The sequence below is a fragment of the Chrysochloris asiatica genome, unplaced genomic scaffold (assembly GCF_000296735.1).
Source record: "Chrysochloris asiatica unplaced genomic scaffold, ChrAsi1.0 scaffold00099, whole genome shotgun sequence".
In the NCBI taxonomy this organism is placed as follows: Eukaryota; Metazoa; Chordata; class Mammalia; order Afrosoricida; family Chrysochloridae; genus Chrysochloris; species Chrysochloris asiatica.
Genome location: NW_006408617.1, coordinates 9482342 through 9497393, shown reverse-complemented (window position 1 = coordinate 9497393; position 15052 = coordinate 9482342). Strand labels below are relative to the sequence as shown.

Below are 15052 nucleotides of genomic sequence, written 5' to 3'. Positions count from 1 at the left end.
CATGTGGCAGTGGTAGTGAGGTTGGCCCAGGATCGGACATTGTATCATTCTGCTGTGCATGGGGTCGATGGCACCTGACAACAACAACAATCTAACCATCAAAAGGGATGGAAGGAATGCACAGAGCTACTGTAGCAAAAAGTATTGATCGATGCTCAGACATTTCAAGAAACAGCATATGATCCAGAACTAGTGATACTGAAGGAAGAAGTCCAAACTGCACTGAAGGTATTGACAAAATGCAAGGCTGCAAGAATTAATAGAATACAAATTGAAATGTTTCAGCAAACTAATACAGTGCTGAAGGTGCTCACTCATCTATGCCAAGAAGTTTAGAAGACTGCAACTTGGCTGAACAGTTGAAAAAGATCCATATTTGTGCCCATTCCAAAGAAAGGTACCTTAATGAAATGGGGAAAGTCATAGAACAATATTATTAATATCACATGCAAGTAAAATTTTGCTGAAGATAATTTAAAAAATGGTACAGCAGTACATCTACAAGGAGTTGCCAGGAATTCAAGCTGGATTCAGAAGAGGACGAGGAACAAAGGATATTGTTATTGATGTTAAGTGGACCTTGACTAAAAGCCGAGAATCCCAGAAAGATGTTTGCTTATGATTTATTGACTTGCAAATTCATGATCATAACAAACTATGGATAACATTGAGAAGAATGAGAATTCTAGAACACTGAATTGTGTTCATGAGGAGCCTGTACATGGACCAAGACACAATTATTAGAACAGAAAGAAGGGATACTACATGTTTTAAAATTTGGAAAAGTGTGCACTAGAGTTGTATCCTTTCACCAGGCCACACTTATTCAATCTGTATGAGCAATCTTCTGAGAAAATAATCTAGAAGCTATATTATATGATGGCATCAGGATTGTTGGAAAACTCATTAACAACTCATGATAAGCATCTAGCACAACCTTGTTTGCTGGAAATGAAGGTGACTTAAAAGACTGATGAAGATCAAAGACTGTAGTCTTCAGTATGGATTGCACCTCAATGTAGAGAAAACAAAAATCCTCACAACGGGACCAATAAATAACATCACGATAAATGGAAAAAAGATTAAAGTTGTCAAAGACTTAATTTTGTTTGGATCCATAATCAGTACTCCCAGAAGCAGCAGTCAAGAAACCAAACTACATATTATACTAAACAAATCTGCTGCAAAAGTCTTCTTTAAAGTGGTGAAGAGTGAAGATGTCAGTTTAAAGAATAAGGTGTGCGAATCCCAAGCCATGCTATTTTCAGTCACTTCTATGCATGTGAAAATAGGACAGTGAATAAAGAAGACTGGAGAAGAATGGATACATTTGAGTTATGGTGTTGGAGAAGAATTTTTAAAGTACCATGGACTGCCAGAATAACAAACAAATCTGTGGTGGAAAAACAGCATGTAATGATGCTCTTTAGAAGCGAGGATGGCGAGACTTTGTCTTATTCTTTGGCCTTGTTGACAGGAGGGACTAGTACATGGAGATGGACACAGTGCTTGGTGAAGTGCAGGGACAGCAAAAAAGACTAAGACCTCCAACAAGATGGATTGAGGCGGTTGGCTGCAGCATGGGTTCAAACTTAACAACAAGGATGGTGCAAGAACCTTGTTTGTTCTGTTGTGCATAATGTCACTATGAATCAAACTGACTCAACACCACCAACAACAATAATCTACTTCTGGACCCTTGTTCTGTAAGCTGATGACTCAGAGACTTACAGAGGTTGAGTGGTTTGCCCAACTTAACACAACTGGTTTGAGGCCTTAAGCCTTTGCACTGTATCAGGGAACTCAGTACAGATAAAATGTAGGTGTTCGTTGAATGATAAAAGGTCAATTGGGGGATAATGTAAGTTTTAGACCAAGATAGTAAAGGAAACAGGAAAAGGAATTAAAGTAATTAATGTTGTATATAGCATATCAGCTATGATTTTTGTTTTCCCACCCATCTTTTGAGAAAGCTGTTCTCCCCATTTTGCAAATGAGCACAGTGGTTCATAGTTAGTCATTGGCAGAACTAAATCTTGACCTGAACTTCCTTTGTTCCTTCTCTAACAAAAAGGTTGACTTGTCTAGAAATTGGTAGGGACGGGGGAGTCAGGCAGTAGAGACACTTCTGGTTGACTGTCTGTACTCAAGGGAGTAAGCTCTAGGTGAGTACACAGGAAAGATACACGCTGGTTTAATCTACTATGTGTCACATTTCTCTTCATTATGAAGTTTCATGGTGCTCAACATTTGTACCTCCTTAAGTCTGAAGGGGGTAAGGAGCTTTGGTAGCATAGTGGTTATGAATCGAGATGCTAATCTCACAGTCAACAGTTCAAAACTACCAGCTGTTCCGTGGGAGAAAGATGAGGCTTTCTGCTCTCTTAAAGATTTACAGCCTCAGAAACCCTGTTCAGGGTCGCTATGAGTCGGAACTGACTCCATGGCACGTAACAACAACAAGGGTAAAGTGGTAATGTAGTCTGTGGCTCAGTTTGCGAGGTACCATTTCAAATGTCTGGCCCTTCATCTGTGGATTTACTGCAGCTTATACCAATTGTTCAAAGCTCCCACCTTACTATGAAGCCTTCATACCCATAATTGTGCTGTGAATTATGATTCAGTCCCTCATACTGAGCTGTTGTGAGGCCCAAGAAGGCCCAAATGTTAAGAGCTAGTTTTGAGATTGTCAGGAAGAAAGGGGTTGTGTCGAATCCAGTGCTGTTGTGATTTTCCTCACTTATTTCCTTACGAAGTTCCTAACCATGTTTGCCTTTTGTTTTTAAAGGGCCAACCCAATGCTAGTGAAGACTACAGAGAAGCTTCTTGTGTTGTGAACCTCGTTTTAAGATTAAGGTAAACAGGATGGCTGTTTATATTGCATCTTTTTTCCTAGAGCACAATATTTTGATTGCCTTTATTAACTTTTCATATTATTAGCATAAAATTGTTAACTTATTAGATTCCCTCACACAAGCAGTGTGTGCTGTATTCCCCACACTAATTGCTCTCTTATAATTGCCTACTACAGAAGAATAAGAAAGAAAAGCGCCCTGTGAGTGTGTCTGCAGGCTCAATGTACCCTTCATTAAGTTTTCTCCCTTGCCTTTTCTTTCTTTATTTTTTTTTCTTTTCTTTTTATAATGTAAGATCACAGTAAGGGGTTTTTAATGAGTTTCTTTCACACTTCAACAATCAGTCTCTGACAGAAATAAACCATGCTTGTACTACAAGTTGCCTGTTCAGAACATTTTTCAGTAGCAGGTTTGATCAGTCACTGTGGAGAAATGACAGCTATATTTTGAAAGACGCCATCATCTTGTAGGAAATGGATATGAATATGGTGCTTGGTAGTAGAGTTTTCAGATCTACTGAGAGAAGGATATTCTTGTTTCAAGGACTTTTTTATTTATTTATTTAAAGGCCCATTTTTGTACGTATTCTTTGCTAAGAATTTGGTATCTCAAGACAAAAGAATTGCTTAAATATTATCCTAAGCTGCTTAACTTACCAGGTCAATCAGAATGTAACGACATTTTTGAAAGTACTCTAAAGTAAGTTATACTGTGGGGTTTCTGAAAGGTAATGAATGGAAAAATGGAATGAAAAGATAATGGAATTTTTCCATGAACATTTTGAAGTCCCCTAGTATATATTGTTCAGGAGCAATGGTAGACTTCTTACTTGCCATGCAAAAGACCCAGTGCGTCTCATGTGAAGCCACCATTCATTTGCCACTGGAGGCCTCTGTGTTACTTGGATACTGAACAGATTTCAGCAGCACTTCCAGACTAAGAAGTGAGGCCTAGGCAGAAACTCCTGGAAAGCTGCTTCCAAACATCAGCCAGTGACAACTCTGCTGAATCACCATGGTCCAGTCAGCAACTGATCCTGGGGATGGTGCAGAACTGGACAGCGTTTCATTCTGCTATGCATGGGGTTGACAAGAGTTGGACCAATTTGATGGGCCAGCAACAACAACAAAACAACGTGGCGTCTCCTGATAAAAACAAACCTTATTGTGAATGGACATTTTCAGAGCTGTGGTCATAAAGAGTGGGTTTCATATCAAGGTTAGTTTCCAGCTCTCTGAGTTATCCTGTTTCCCAGGGCAGATTCCACATCCGTTTCCTACAAGACAACCCGACTTCTAATTGTCATTTGCAGCCTGTAGTGCCTTTTTACATACTTATCGGTAGACATCACAGGCAATTAAATTACCTGTGGGTGATTTAATTCAGAGTTGATTTCTCAGTCAAGAAGTGAAATTATTACAAGACTCTTTTCTTGAAGAGTCTCTAGGTGGTGCATTCTGTTTAAAATGTGCTCACTGATTAACCTAAGGTTAGAAGTTCAAGCCCACCCAGAGACACCGCAGAAGAAAGTCCTGGTAATTTACTTCTAAAACACCAGTCATTGAAAACCCTGTGGAGCACAGTTCTACTCTAACACATGCCAGATTGCCACGAGTCAGAGTCAGCTCAGTGGCAACTGGTTTGTTTTCGTTGGCTTTAAAAAAATTTTTTTTCTTATATCTGTAGATAATCTTTGATTATTATTCATGGTTAGTGAATTTAGCAATTTCCAAAAATTAAAATAACGTATTCCAATTTTACATGAATTTGGGACCAGTACTTTTTTTTTCAATTTGTTCAAATGTGCATCCATCCAGTATTTCTGGAGTCTACTGCATGCTGGGTTCTGTTGGGAGGTTCAGGGATGAGCGAGACTGTAGAAGTTACAGCCTGACCTACTAGTATGCCATTTACTACTACTGCATGCTGGGTTTTTGTTGGGAGGTACAGGGATGAGCGAGACTGTAGAAGTTACAGCCTGACCTACTAGTATGCCATTTTGGAAATGACTTTTGGAATTCAGTAATCCAATATCCAAGGAGCCCTGGTGGCACAGCTGTTAAAGCACTTGGCTGTTAACTGAAGAGTCCTTGGTTCAAACACACCAGCCACTCTAAGATTAACAGCCTTAGAGATCCTATGGGACAGTTCCTTGGAAATCCTACTATGTCCCACGACGTCACTATGAATCAGAATTGATTCAAGGGCAAGAATTTAATTCACTATCCTACTTTAAATATGGGAAATGCAGTAGCTCTGCAGCATAAGCGCCAGACTGTGAACAAGGTTGGAGGTTTGAGCCCACTAGCCACCCCGCGGGAGAAAGATGAGGCTTTATGTTCTTGCAAAAAGCCTTAGAGACCCTACATAGGGTCACTGTGAGTCAAAACCTTCTTTCTCCTGAAGATTCAATTAGCCTCCCTGTTCTGGGATTCAGGGAGTGTAGTGGTTACGAATCGGGCTGCAAACTGCAAGGTCAGCAGTTCGAAACTACCAGCTGTTTCACGGGAAAAAGATGAGGTTTTCTGCTCCTGTAAAGATTTACAGCCTCGGAAACCCTGTACAGGGTTACTATGAGTCGGAACCGACTCCTCGGCACATAGCAACAACAACAATTTTGCCCCTTAGAGCAAATATTAGATTCTCTAGGTAAAGGTTTTGTGGAGAATATGTAAAAAGCATTATTTCTCCACCTTAAGACAGATATTGTTTTGATCTAGTTGCTAGGACAATATAGAGCAAATACATCCCCTTGTTGTTCTGTCAGCCATTTGTATACTTGCAAGGCTCGTTCTTCTCTTTTTCTAGGAAAAAGACTTCAAGTACTTCCGTTTTTCTGCTTATAGTGCGGCTTTCCTATCAGCCTTCGCAGTCCTAGGGGCTCACCTGCATCAGCTCTAGTTGCCCTCTTGACTCACAGGTCTAGGTAACTGTTTCCCAACACTGTGGCTTACATCTCTGGTCCTGCAAAATAGTCAACTGGTGCTGAGACAGTAAGTAGACTTGTCATGAAGAAAGAGTTTCATGTTCAAAAAGTTCAGACATAGAACATTCTATGAGGGTTGCTTCAAAAAGCTCATGGAAAAATCCCATTGCCTTTTCATTCTATCTTTCCATGAACTTTTTGAAGCCCCCTCAAATCCCCAACTCTAAATACACACACTGATCTTGGTGGAAATCACAATGAATATTAGCATGATAAAGGTTCTAAGAAGTTATGCAGGAAAGGACTTTTAACTTTGTTTAAGCTAAAATCCATTTCAACCTCAGAGCTCTTTTTACATGTAGTTATTTTCCAGTGAACATTGTCCCTTGTAAATGTTGTTGTTAAGTGCTGTAGAGTAGGTTCAGTACATAGCAACCCTGGATAGGGTTTCTGAGGAGCAGCTGGTGAGTTTGGACTGCTAAACTTACAGTTAGCAGACCAGTGCTTATCCTACAGTGCCATACCAGGATCCCTTTTTAAATGTAACACCCTATACAGAACCCCAGGTTGCAAACAAACAACTATAGCAGTATTTTTTCTTATGTTTGTAGTTCACCCTATATGTCTTCTAAATCAGCCCCAATTTGTATTGCCTTTTGAAATATACCATATCCCTTTGGTGATAAGTTTGGCATTGACCAGTCAAAAGAAAACCTCTGATTTTGTTCCATTTGAAGGGCTGCCCAGTCTAATTCAGCTCTGCACCTCATGTTTTTAGCATTCTATGTATGACTTAACGTTTATCATTATAATAATTTAACCTGTTGGTTTTGACTCATTTTTTGCCTGCCATGTGTTTCAATCATGATTGTTAGTGTGTCATTTTTAGATACAATATTTGAGTATACATCACTTGCCAATAGGTTAAACTTGTCTTTTACATCTTTCTTTGAAACCATTGATATGTTCACCAGTTTTAGGGAAGACAGAGTCTTCTGGCATCTGTTAGAAACCACTTTCTGCATGACTTTCACTATAGCATTCTTTGCTATTGTTGCTTATCATGAAACAAATCCAATTGACTCTACTTTCAGTGGACATTTGACTTTGATGTTCAGAAGCATATCATAAAGTGATCTAAAAAATAATGTTTCTGAAATTAAGACATACCATATCAATGGCATTTAAAATAAATCTTACCATTTATAATTACTTTTAAAAATAGTAGTACATTTTAGTATGATTTACTTTCAGTGACTATATGTTGTTGTTGTTATGTGCTGTGGAGTCGGTTCCGACTCATAGCAACCCTGTACAGGGTTTCTGAGGCTGTAAATCTTTACGGGAGCAGAAAGCCTCATTTTTCTCCCATGGAACTGCTGGTGGTTTCGAACTGCTGACCCTGAGTTTAGCAGCCTGATTCATAACCACTAAGCTACCAGAGCTCCTTCACTGACTATATATTGATCCTAATTGTTAGTGTCCATCCCCTCTCATAAATGTTCACAAGGCATTTCTTTAAACTAGCGTTTTTCAGATTTGAGAACTCATGAATCTCTCAGAATATGTCATTGGACTCCACTAGGGCAGGTTTTATACTTAAGTTTGTAAATGGAATTTTAAAGTTAAAAGATTAAATGCAATCAAATCTTTATGATTACTTTATAATAACATAAACATCAGAGCACAGTTAATGCATTCTGTAAGTATTTATTAATAACCAACTGTGTGCTGTGATGCAGCAGTGGAAAATGACTTGTCCTCAAGGAGTTACATTCTGGAGGCTAGGAAACAGACAGTTAGAATATTTAAATGACACTCACACACACAGGCATGTATGCCAGCAGGTAAGTAGAAAAAGATTGATACAAAATCATCGAAACCTTTATTAAACAAAAATTTCAAAATGTGAAGCAACTGTTTCTCAACATAGCCTCCATCTAAGTCTATATTTTTCTGAAAGCGGTGTTTCCATCTCTCTAATCCTTCCCTGAAGAATTCTGTGCTCTTCAATTTATACTATGTCAAAAAGGTGATTTTGGTATCCTTTAGGGAGCCCCTGGTGAAGTGTGGTGGCTCGGTAGGACTGCTAATCACTATGTCCGTGGTTTGAACTTACCAGCTGCTCTGTGGAAGAAAGATGAGGAACGTTGCTTCGTCAAAGATTTACAACCTTGAAAACCTTACTCAGGGTCGCTAGGATTGGAATAAACTCTACTGCACTTAACAACAACAATAACAACAACAAGGTGTAAATCTGTGCTCCTTTTCAGTATTCTTTGAGTTTAGAGGACAAATAAAAATTAGGGGTGGGGGTTGCATACCAAGAATGTAGGATGGGTGGAATAAGGTTTCCCAACAAAATGCTCATAGGATAGTCCTAAAAAAAATCAACAAATGCATTGTTGTGTTTGAAAAAAAAAAATCCTCAACACAACTTTGCTTGCCTTTTTCTCACCAATATAGTTTCCAGTTTTCTTAAAGCTTCTTCACAATAAACCACCAGGATTGTACTGTGTCCTTTGCATGATATCTTGCAAGATTGCTACCCTTTGAAATTCCTCAACACAGTCGCCATAACCTTCTGACTTCTCTGCCTTTAATTGAAGTGGTCCAGCAATCCTCTTGGAAGTCACTGTTTTGATTGAACGTTTTTTTTTTTATAAGGCACCTAAACAGGATGAAGACAGTTGCATTACTGAGAGAACTTTTCTGCAGCCATCCACTGGTTGCAGAGACATGTCATGTTTTCTTTGGAATATACCTGTGCATATATGAGCAGGAACCTTAGTAGCAATACTTTTTGACTTACCCTCAAATATGTGTATACATACATACATCTGAGAGGGCTTCAAAAAGTTTGTGGAAAATGAAATGAAAAGATAATGGAATTTTTCCATGAAATTTTTGAAGCCCCCTTATGTGGTACACACATATAGAACATATGTGTACGACATATGACATGCACACATGTGTTTGTATCTGTATAAAATTCTCTGAAGGAAAATCTATGTCAGAATGTTGGTAAATGTGGAAGGGTTTATTTTTAATGGTGAAGGTTCATTCATGTTCTATTGCTGTGAAGCAAACTACCACAAATGTAATGCTCAGAACAACACCAGTTAGTTATAGTTTTCTGTAAGTGTAGCTGGATTCTGTGGTTAGTGTCTCATAAGACTGAATTTAAAGTGTGAGCTGAGCTGCATTTTTATTTGGAGTTCTGGATCCACTTCCAAGCTCATTTTGGTTGTTGATGGAATTCAGTTCCTTGCAGTTGTAAGAAAGACCCCGTGAACTACTAAAGACCACGCTTCTCAACAGTCAGTTTACAGTGTGGCAGCCTGCTTCTTCAGGGGCAGTAGGAAAATGTTGCCTATCCTCTCTAGGGCTTACTTCCTTAGTTCCTTTCACTTGATTAAGCCAGACCCACAAAGAATAATCTCCTGTTTTGTTAACTCACAAGCAACTGATTTCTGACCCTAATGACTTCTATAAAATCCCCTCACCTTTGCCACATAGCTAACCCCAAATCCTAGTGTGATGCTGCGGGTTAATGCACTGGACTGCAAAGTCAGTTTGAACTACAAGGTCAGTGGTTCAGTCTCACCAGTTGCTCCTCATAAACCCTACATAGGCTTGCTATGGGTTGAAACCGACTCTACAGCACTTAACAACAACAACGATTGGAGGGATGCCCATCATTTGACAGGTCTTGCCCCTCATCAAGATAAACACTGGATTATGAACCACAGGGTTGGAGGATCTCTCTCTGATCAGTGGATGGCTGCAGACAAGTTCCATTGGTAATGCACTCATCTTGGTCTCATTAGGGTGCCTTCAAAAAAAGGCCCTGTCCAAACAGTGGCATCCAAGGGGATCTGCTGGGGCAGTGAAATTCAAGGCAGCGAGGTCAGCCCAGAAGGTTATAGTGACTGTTTTGGAGGATCCCAAAGATTTAATCTTGATAGATTTTTCTCAAAGGAAATAGGACAGTCATGTGGACTTATTATTGAAGAAGTTTAAAGAAAATTGAAAATTGCATTGATGAGCAAAAGGGGAGGAAAGTTGAGGCGAGACTTTTTTCCATCACGATAATGCACCTGCTCATTCTTCAAGGCTAGTGAGGGCTGTCCTAGGAGGATTTTGTTGGGGAACCATACCCCATGCACTCTACAACCCTGCTCTTGCCCCTTTAGCCTTATTTTTGTTCCCCAAACTCAAATATCATTGAAAAGAAATGTAAATGAGTCAAAACTGCCATTTTGACTTGGTGTAATTCAAAGAGTTAAAAAGAGTTATAAAAAAAAAAAAAAAAGGGTTAGCGAGATGAAAACTTTGCCTTCGGAAGTGTGCAAACCTATATGGAGATAGGTCAAGAAATAACAGCTTCACATTTTGATGTATTTGCTTAATAAAAGTTACATGGTTTTGTAGCAGTACTTTTTGGCTTCCATATGCGTACATGATATGTATGTGTGTGTGTGTGTACATACTCACATATACTTATCTATCTGTATCCATCATCAGTCTGTCTTTGTGAATCACTGATCCTTGACCATGTGTGGCTGTGAAATACTGGGAAACAGTCTACTTGGCTTATCTGCTTTCTGGGGTTATTTGAGCATGACATTTATACGTATTGTACTCCACAGGCCAGTGGGTAGGAGATTGCAGTTCAAGCCTTTCATCAGTCCTTAGCTAATGCTATGTGGGTGACTGCTCACCCCACCTCTTGGAAAGGTCAGCTCTGATTTTCTTCTTGTCAGAGCATTTTATAGACCTACCTGCTAGGAACATGCTTCCCTCTCCTACTCCCTGCTCAAGATGCCAGGTAAACCTCTCCTTCACTCTGTAAGTAGGAAATGAGGAAACAGATTTTACTTTTCAAAGTGTCACATTCTACAAGAAAAGACGATAAAATGTAGCTACAAGCAGTGCCTTTTTCCATTATTAATTTCTGCTGAACACAGGCAAAACACTAAGGAGGCAAAAGGCTAATGCCTTTTTTGGGGAGAAAAAAATACGCATTTTTGCTCTAATTTGCTTTCTAAATGGATCTGTTGGTGTAAGATTGGAGTTCAGTCTCAATGTTACATGCTGGACATCATTAAAATGTGCATCTTTTCTTTTTATGTTGTTGTTGTTGTTATGTGCTGTGGCGTCGGTTCGGACTCATAGCGACCCTGTACAGGGTTTCCGAGGCTGTAAATCTTTACGGGAGCAGAAAGCCTCATCTTTCTCCTGCAGAGCAGTTGGTAGTTTCGAACTGCTGATCCTGAGGTTAACAGCCCAATTCGTAACCACTACACTACCAGAGTACTTGTGTGCAAATGTTCTCCTGTTTGCGATGTATATGGTAATGCCATCTGTGTTATCAAAAACATGGAGTATCAGAAAGTTAGATACCTGATAAGGAAATCCTCCTAAGCATATCTCAAAAGAAAAATTACCCAGTGGGCCACCTTGTAATTTATATACTGTCGGTAGACGTTAATACAATTTCTTGTTTGAGTCAACCATTGTACAAATATTTTGCCATTAGAACACTTTTCATTAAGTAAAATAGTCATGCATTTGGCACAAAACACGTGTTTCTTAGAACCTGGCTCAGTGATTTGGAAAACGATAAACTTATCAGTTAGGACGTTAACTCCTCTGTGTTGGCTGCTGTCAGCTCAGCCGTATGCATTGCGTTTGTTGTTTCAGTGAAGGCAACCATGACAGGTGTCAGACGAGATGCTCTAGCTGTGATGAATTTGCCTTGTTATTCAGTAGCAGTATCATTAGACCTTGATGGACTAGTCTAAAATCCCCTATCAACACAGTGACTTTCCTATTTATAGCAAAACATAATCTCTATTGATCAGAAATACTTTGTTGTTGTAGTTAAGTGCCTTTAGCAAGAAATTAATAGCCTACTTTGACTTATTATCTTAGTTTCTCTTTTAAAAGGTTTGCACTTAGCTCTTGGCAAAGAATGCCAACTCATGGTGACTACATGTGTTCCAGAGTAAACTCTTCATAGGCTTTTCGTGGCTGTAATCTTAACGGCAGCAGATCAACAGGCCTTTTCTTCTGCAGGGGTTTGAACTGCCAACCTTTACGTTAGTTGTTGTTGTTGTTTTAAGTGCCACCGTCAAGTCGATTCTGACACACCGAGACCCTGGGTATGGCTTCCAAGGAACAGCTGGTGAGTTTGACCTGCCGAGTTTACAGCTCAAACTGACCTTGTGGTCTAGTGTTTATCCTACAGTGCCACACCAGGACTCAAGCACAAATTATTTGTATTACCCAAGGACCTTTCATAAAGAGTAACGTGTGCCATTGGGTTGATTCCGACTCATAGTGACCTTTTAGACAGGATACAGCTGTCTTGTAGGGTTTCTTAGGAGCAAATTGTTAGATGATTTTTGTTCCACAGAACCACTGTTGAGTTCAAACCAATAACCTTTTGCTGAGCAGGAGTCTTTAAACAATTAAAAAAAAAAAACCATTACCATTGAGTCGATTTCCACTCATAGCAACCCTGTGTATGGTTTCTGAGACCGTAAATCTCTATAGGAACAGACAGACTCCTCTTTGTTCCGCAGAGCACTGGTGGGCTTGAACTTGTTAACCTTGTGGTTAGCAACTCAACACATAACCCACAGCATCACCAAAGTACCTTTAAAGAATAATAATCTTGTGTTATAAAGCTGTTTGAAATAATATTGATCATTGTTTATTATTGGTGATGGTGGTTGTGTGCCGTTGAGTCAGTTCCGACTCACAGCGACCCTGTACAGGGTTTCTGAGGCTGTAAATCTTTACGGGAGCAGAAAGCCTCATCTTTCTCCCACGGAACTGCTGGTAGTTTCGAACTGCTGACCTCAAAGTTAGGAGCCTGATTCGTAACCAGAGTTATTAGTATGCTTGAATCCTAACTCCATCATATCATTATTCTGTAGTAATTAAAATACTTAAACAATTCTCCAGCGTAATTCTAGTCAAGTGGCTGGCAGGCTTGATTAATTCCCCCCTCCCAAAAGTCAAGTACTTTAGTGTAGGCGTAGGGTTCAGTGAGAGTGTATTTTTTTTAGTGTGTTTTCTTTTCCTTTTTTCTCCCCCCAATAAACTACTCATTTACTGTTTTCTTTGTGTAGGACTTTGTTGAAAATCCAAAGATGAATAAGACAGGGTTTCTGCACTCACAGAGACTACTGTGTAGGTGGAGAGATCAGACCCCATATAAACGACTCTAAAATACAAGCTAGAAAATGAGAAATGCAATAGGCAGACAGATAAAAGAAGAGCTATGGGCAATTAAAGGAAGGTGAGGGTCCTTTTGTCTGGGTATTATCTTTGGTATATTTGTTCCCATAGTAACCAGTGTTTGTTTTTTCCCCAGCATCCAGATTTTAAGGAGAGTAATGGTTAGGGTGGATACAGGGTTCATTCCAGGCTCCAGTGTTTGCTGGGGGACATGTCAATTGCACATTATTTCTGACAAGCCCACATTCATTTTTTTCTTTTTCTTTTTCAGTAGAGCTGTCAATGCCACATCTTTCTCCTGTGGTGTGGCTGGTGGGTTTGATCTGCCATCATTTCAGTTAGCAGTTCAGCACTGAACCACTGCATCACCAGGGTTCCTGATTTTCCGACTAAGGACGTATGCTAATAATAATAATCTGGAAGTCCTGTGGGACAGTTGTGCACTGGCTTACAGGGTCACTACGAGTTGGAATGTACTTGATAGCAGTCCATTTGGTTTTAGTTAATCCAAAGATCGTTTAGTATTTTACTCACTTTTTAAATGTTTTCTTTTGCCTGAAAATCGGAATAACTGTTGCACATCTTGGCTTTATTGGCAGTCTTGTCCTTTACACAGGTGATGTACCCACAGGTGTGCCAAGTACTATGATGAGAACCCAAAATGCTTTGCCCACCAACATTGCTAGATTGATAATATCTCATAGATGAGAAGACTCAATTCAAAATGGATAAGATACAGCTCATCAGAAACAGAAGCAGGTCTTGAACCCAGGTCTCTGTAATGCCCAGGTTAGTGCTCTTTGCCGCTGATCCTGTGGCCACGTTCGATTTCAGTTCCATTTTGAATGTAATGAGAAATGGGTGTACTTTCAAGCTGTTGTGTTTACCTGTCTTCTCATTCACATTTCACACAAACATTCTTTTAGCAATGTTCCTGATAAACGTTTCATTAGATATGGTGACAGAAATACCAAGAAAACAATTTTCTTGGAGTAGATGGTAAAGATACTGATATTAATAGCAGCCAGCATTTGCAGAGGATTTTGTAGTTTTAAAAGCACCGTCACATTACCTGTCTGATTTAACTCTTACTTCAGTCATGCATATACTGCTGACAGGTGAAAAAGAAAGATCAGAGATGTCGATAGCTTTCCCGTAGTCACATAGCTAGTAATCCCAGGCTGGAGTCTGGTCTTCTGATGCTAAATCCAGTATTACCGATGGCATGGAATCCAGAGATGGTATAGGTATATGTGGTATAGGGTGTTGGTCTTTTGCATATCTAAAATTCTTCTCCTGGAAAATATGCTAAAGGAAGGAAGATTTATATTCAGAAAAAATTGGTAGCATAAAGGAAGCAAAATAGGAGAATTGAAAACTTCATTGTGAGATATATCTTTTTTTTCTGATAAATGAAGCAAGAAGACATTGTGAATACAAATTATTTTCAGCAATAAGAAATGTACATGTTGTTGTTGTTATATGCCGTGGTATCGGTTCCGACTTATAGCGACCCTACACAGGGTTTCCGAGGCTGTAAATCTTTACGGGAGCAGACCACCTCATCTTTCTCCCGCGGTAGTTTCAAACTGCTGACCTTGCGGCTCACAGCCCGATTCGTAACCACTATGCTACCAGAGCTCGGTAAGAAATGTACATACTGGACTTTAAAAATATTTAATTCTTTGTCTCTAGTTAATACATGGTCAGGGAGTCCTGGTATAGAATAAGCTCTGGACTACTAACCACACTCAAATCCACCAGTCACTCCTTGGAAACCCCACTCAGGGTCACTGTGAGTTAGGACTGACTCTGGTGTGGCAATGTAGGGAAAGCACCAGACTGCTAACTGCAAGGTGAGCTGTTCAAACACATTTACAGAGTCAGAACTGACTTGACGACATTTAAGGACAAATATATGAAAAGAAAAAAAATTCCATACCCCAAATCATCCATAATTCCATGACCCACTGAAAAATCATTCTTAGCTTCTTGATATTTAGTCTAGGGTTTTTTTTCT

The 15052-nt window shown here is 39.5% G+C and overlaps 1 protein-coding gene across 1 annotated transcript in view; it reads left to right on the top strand.

Moving 5' to 3' along the window:
• Window positions 1-15052, top strand: part of STK39 (serine threonine kinase 39) — a 413881-nt gene that overhangs the window by 251372 nt on the left and 147457 nt on the right. The window contains exon 15 of the mRNA XM_006867035.1: window positions 2789-2856. Coding sequence (XP_006867097.1) covers window positions 2789-2856 — 68 coding nt within the window. The remainder of the gene's footprint in view (window positions 1-2788; window positions 2857-15052) is intronic.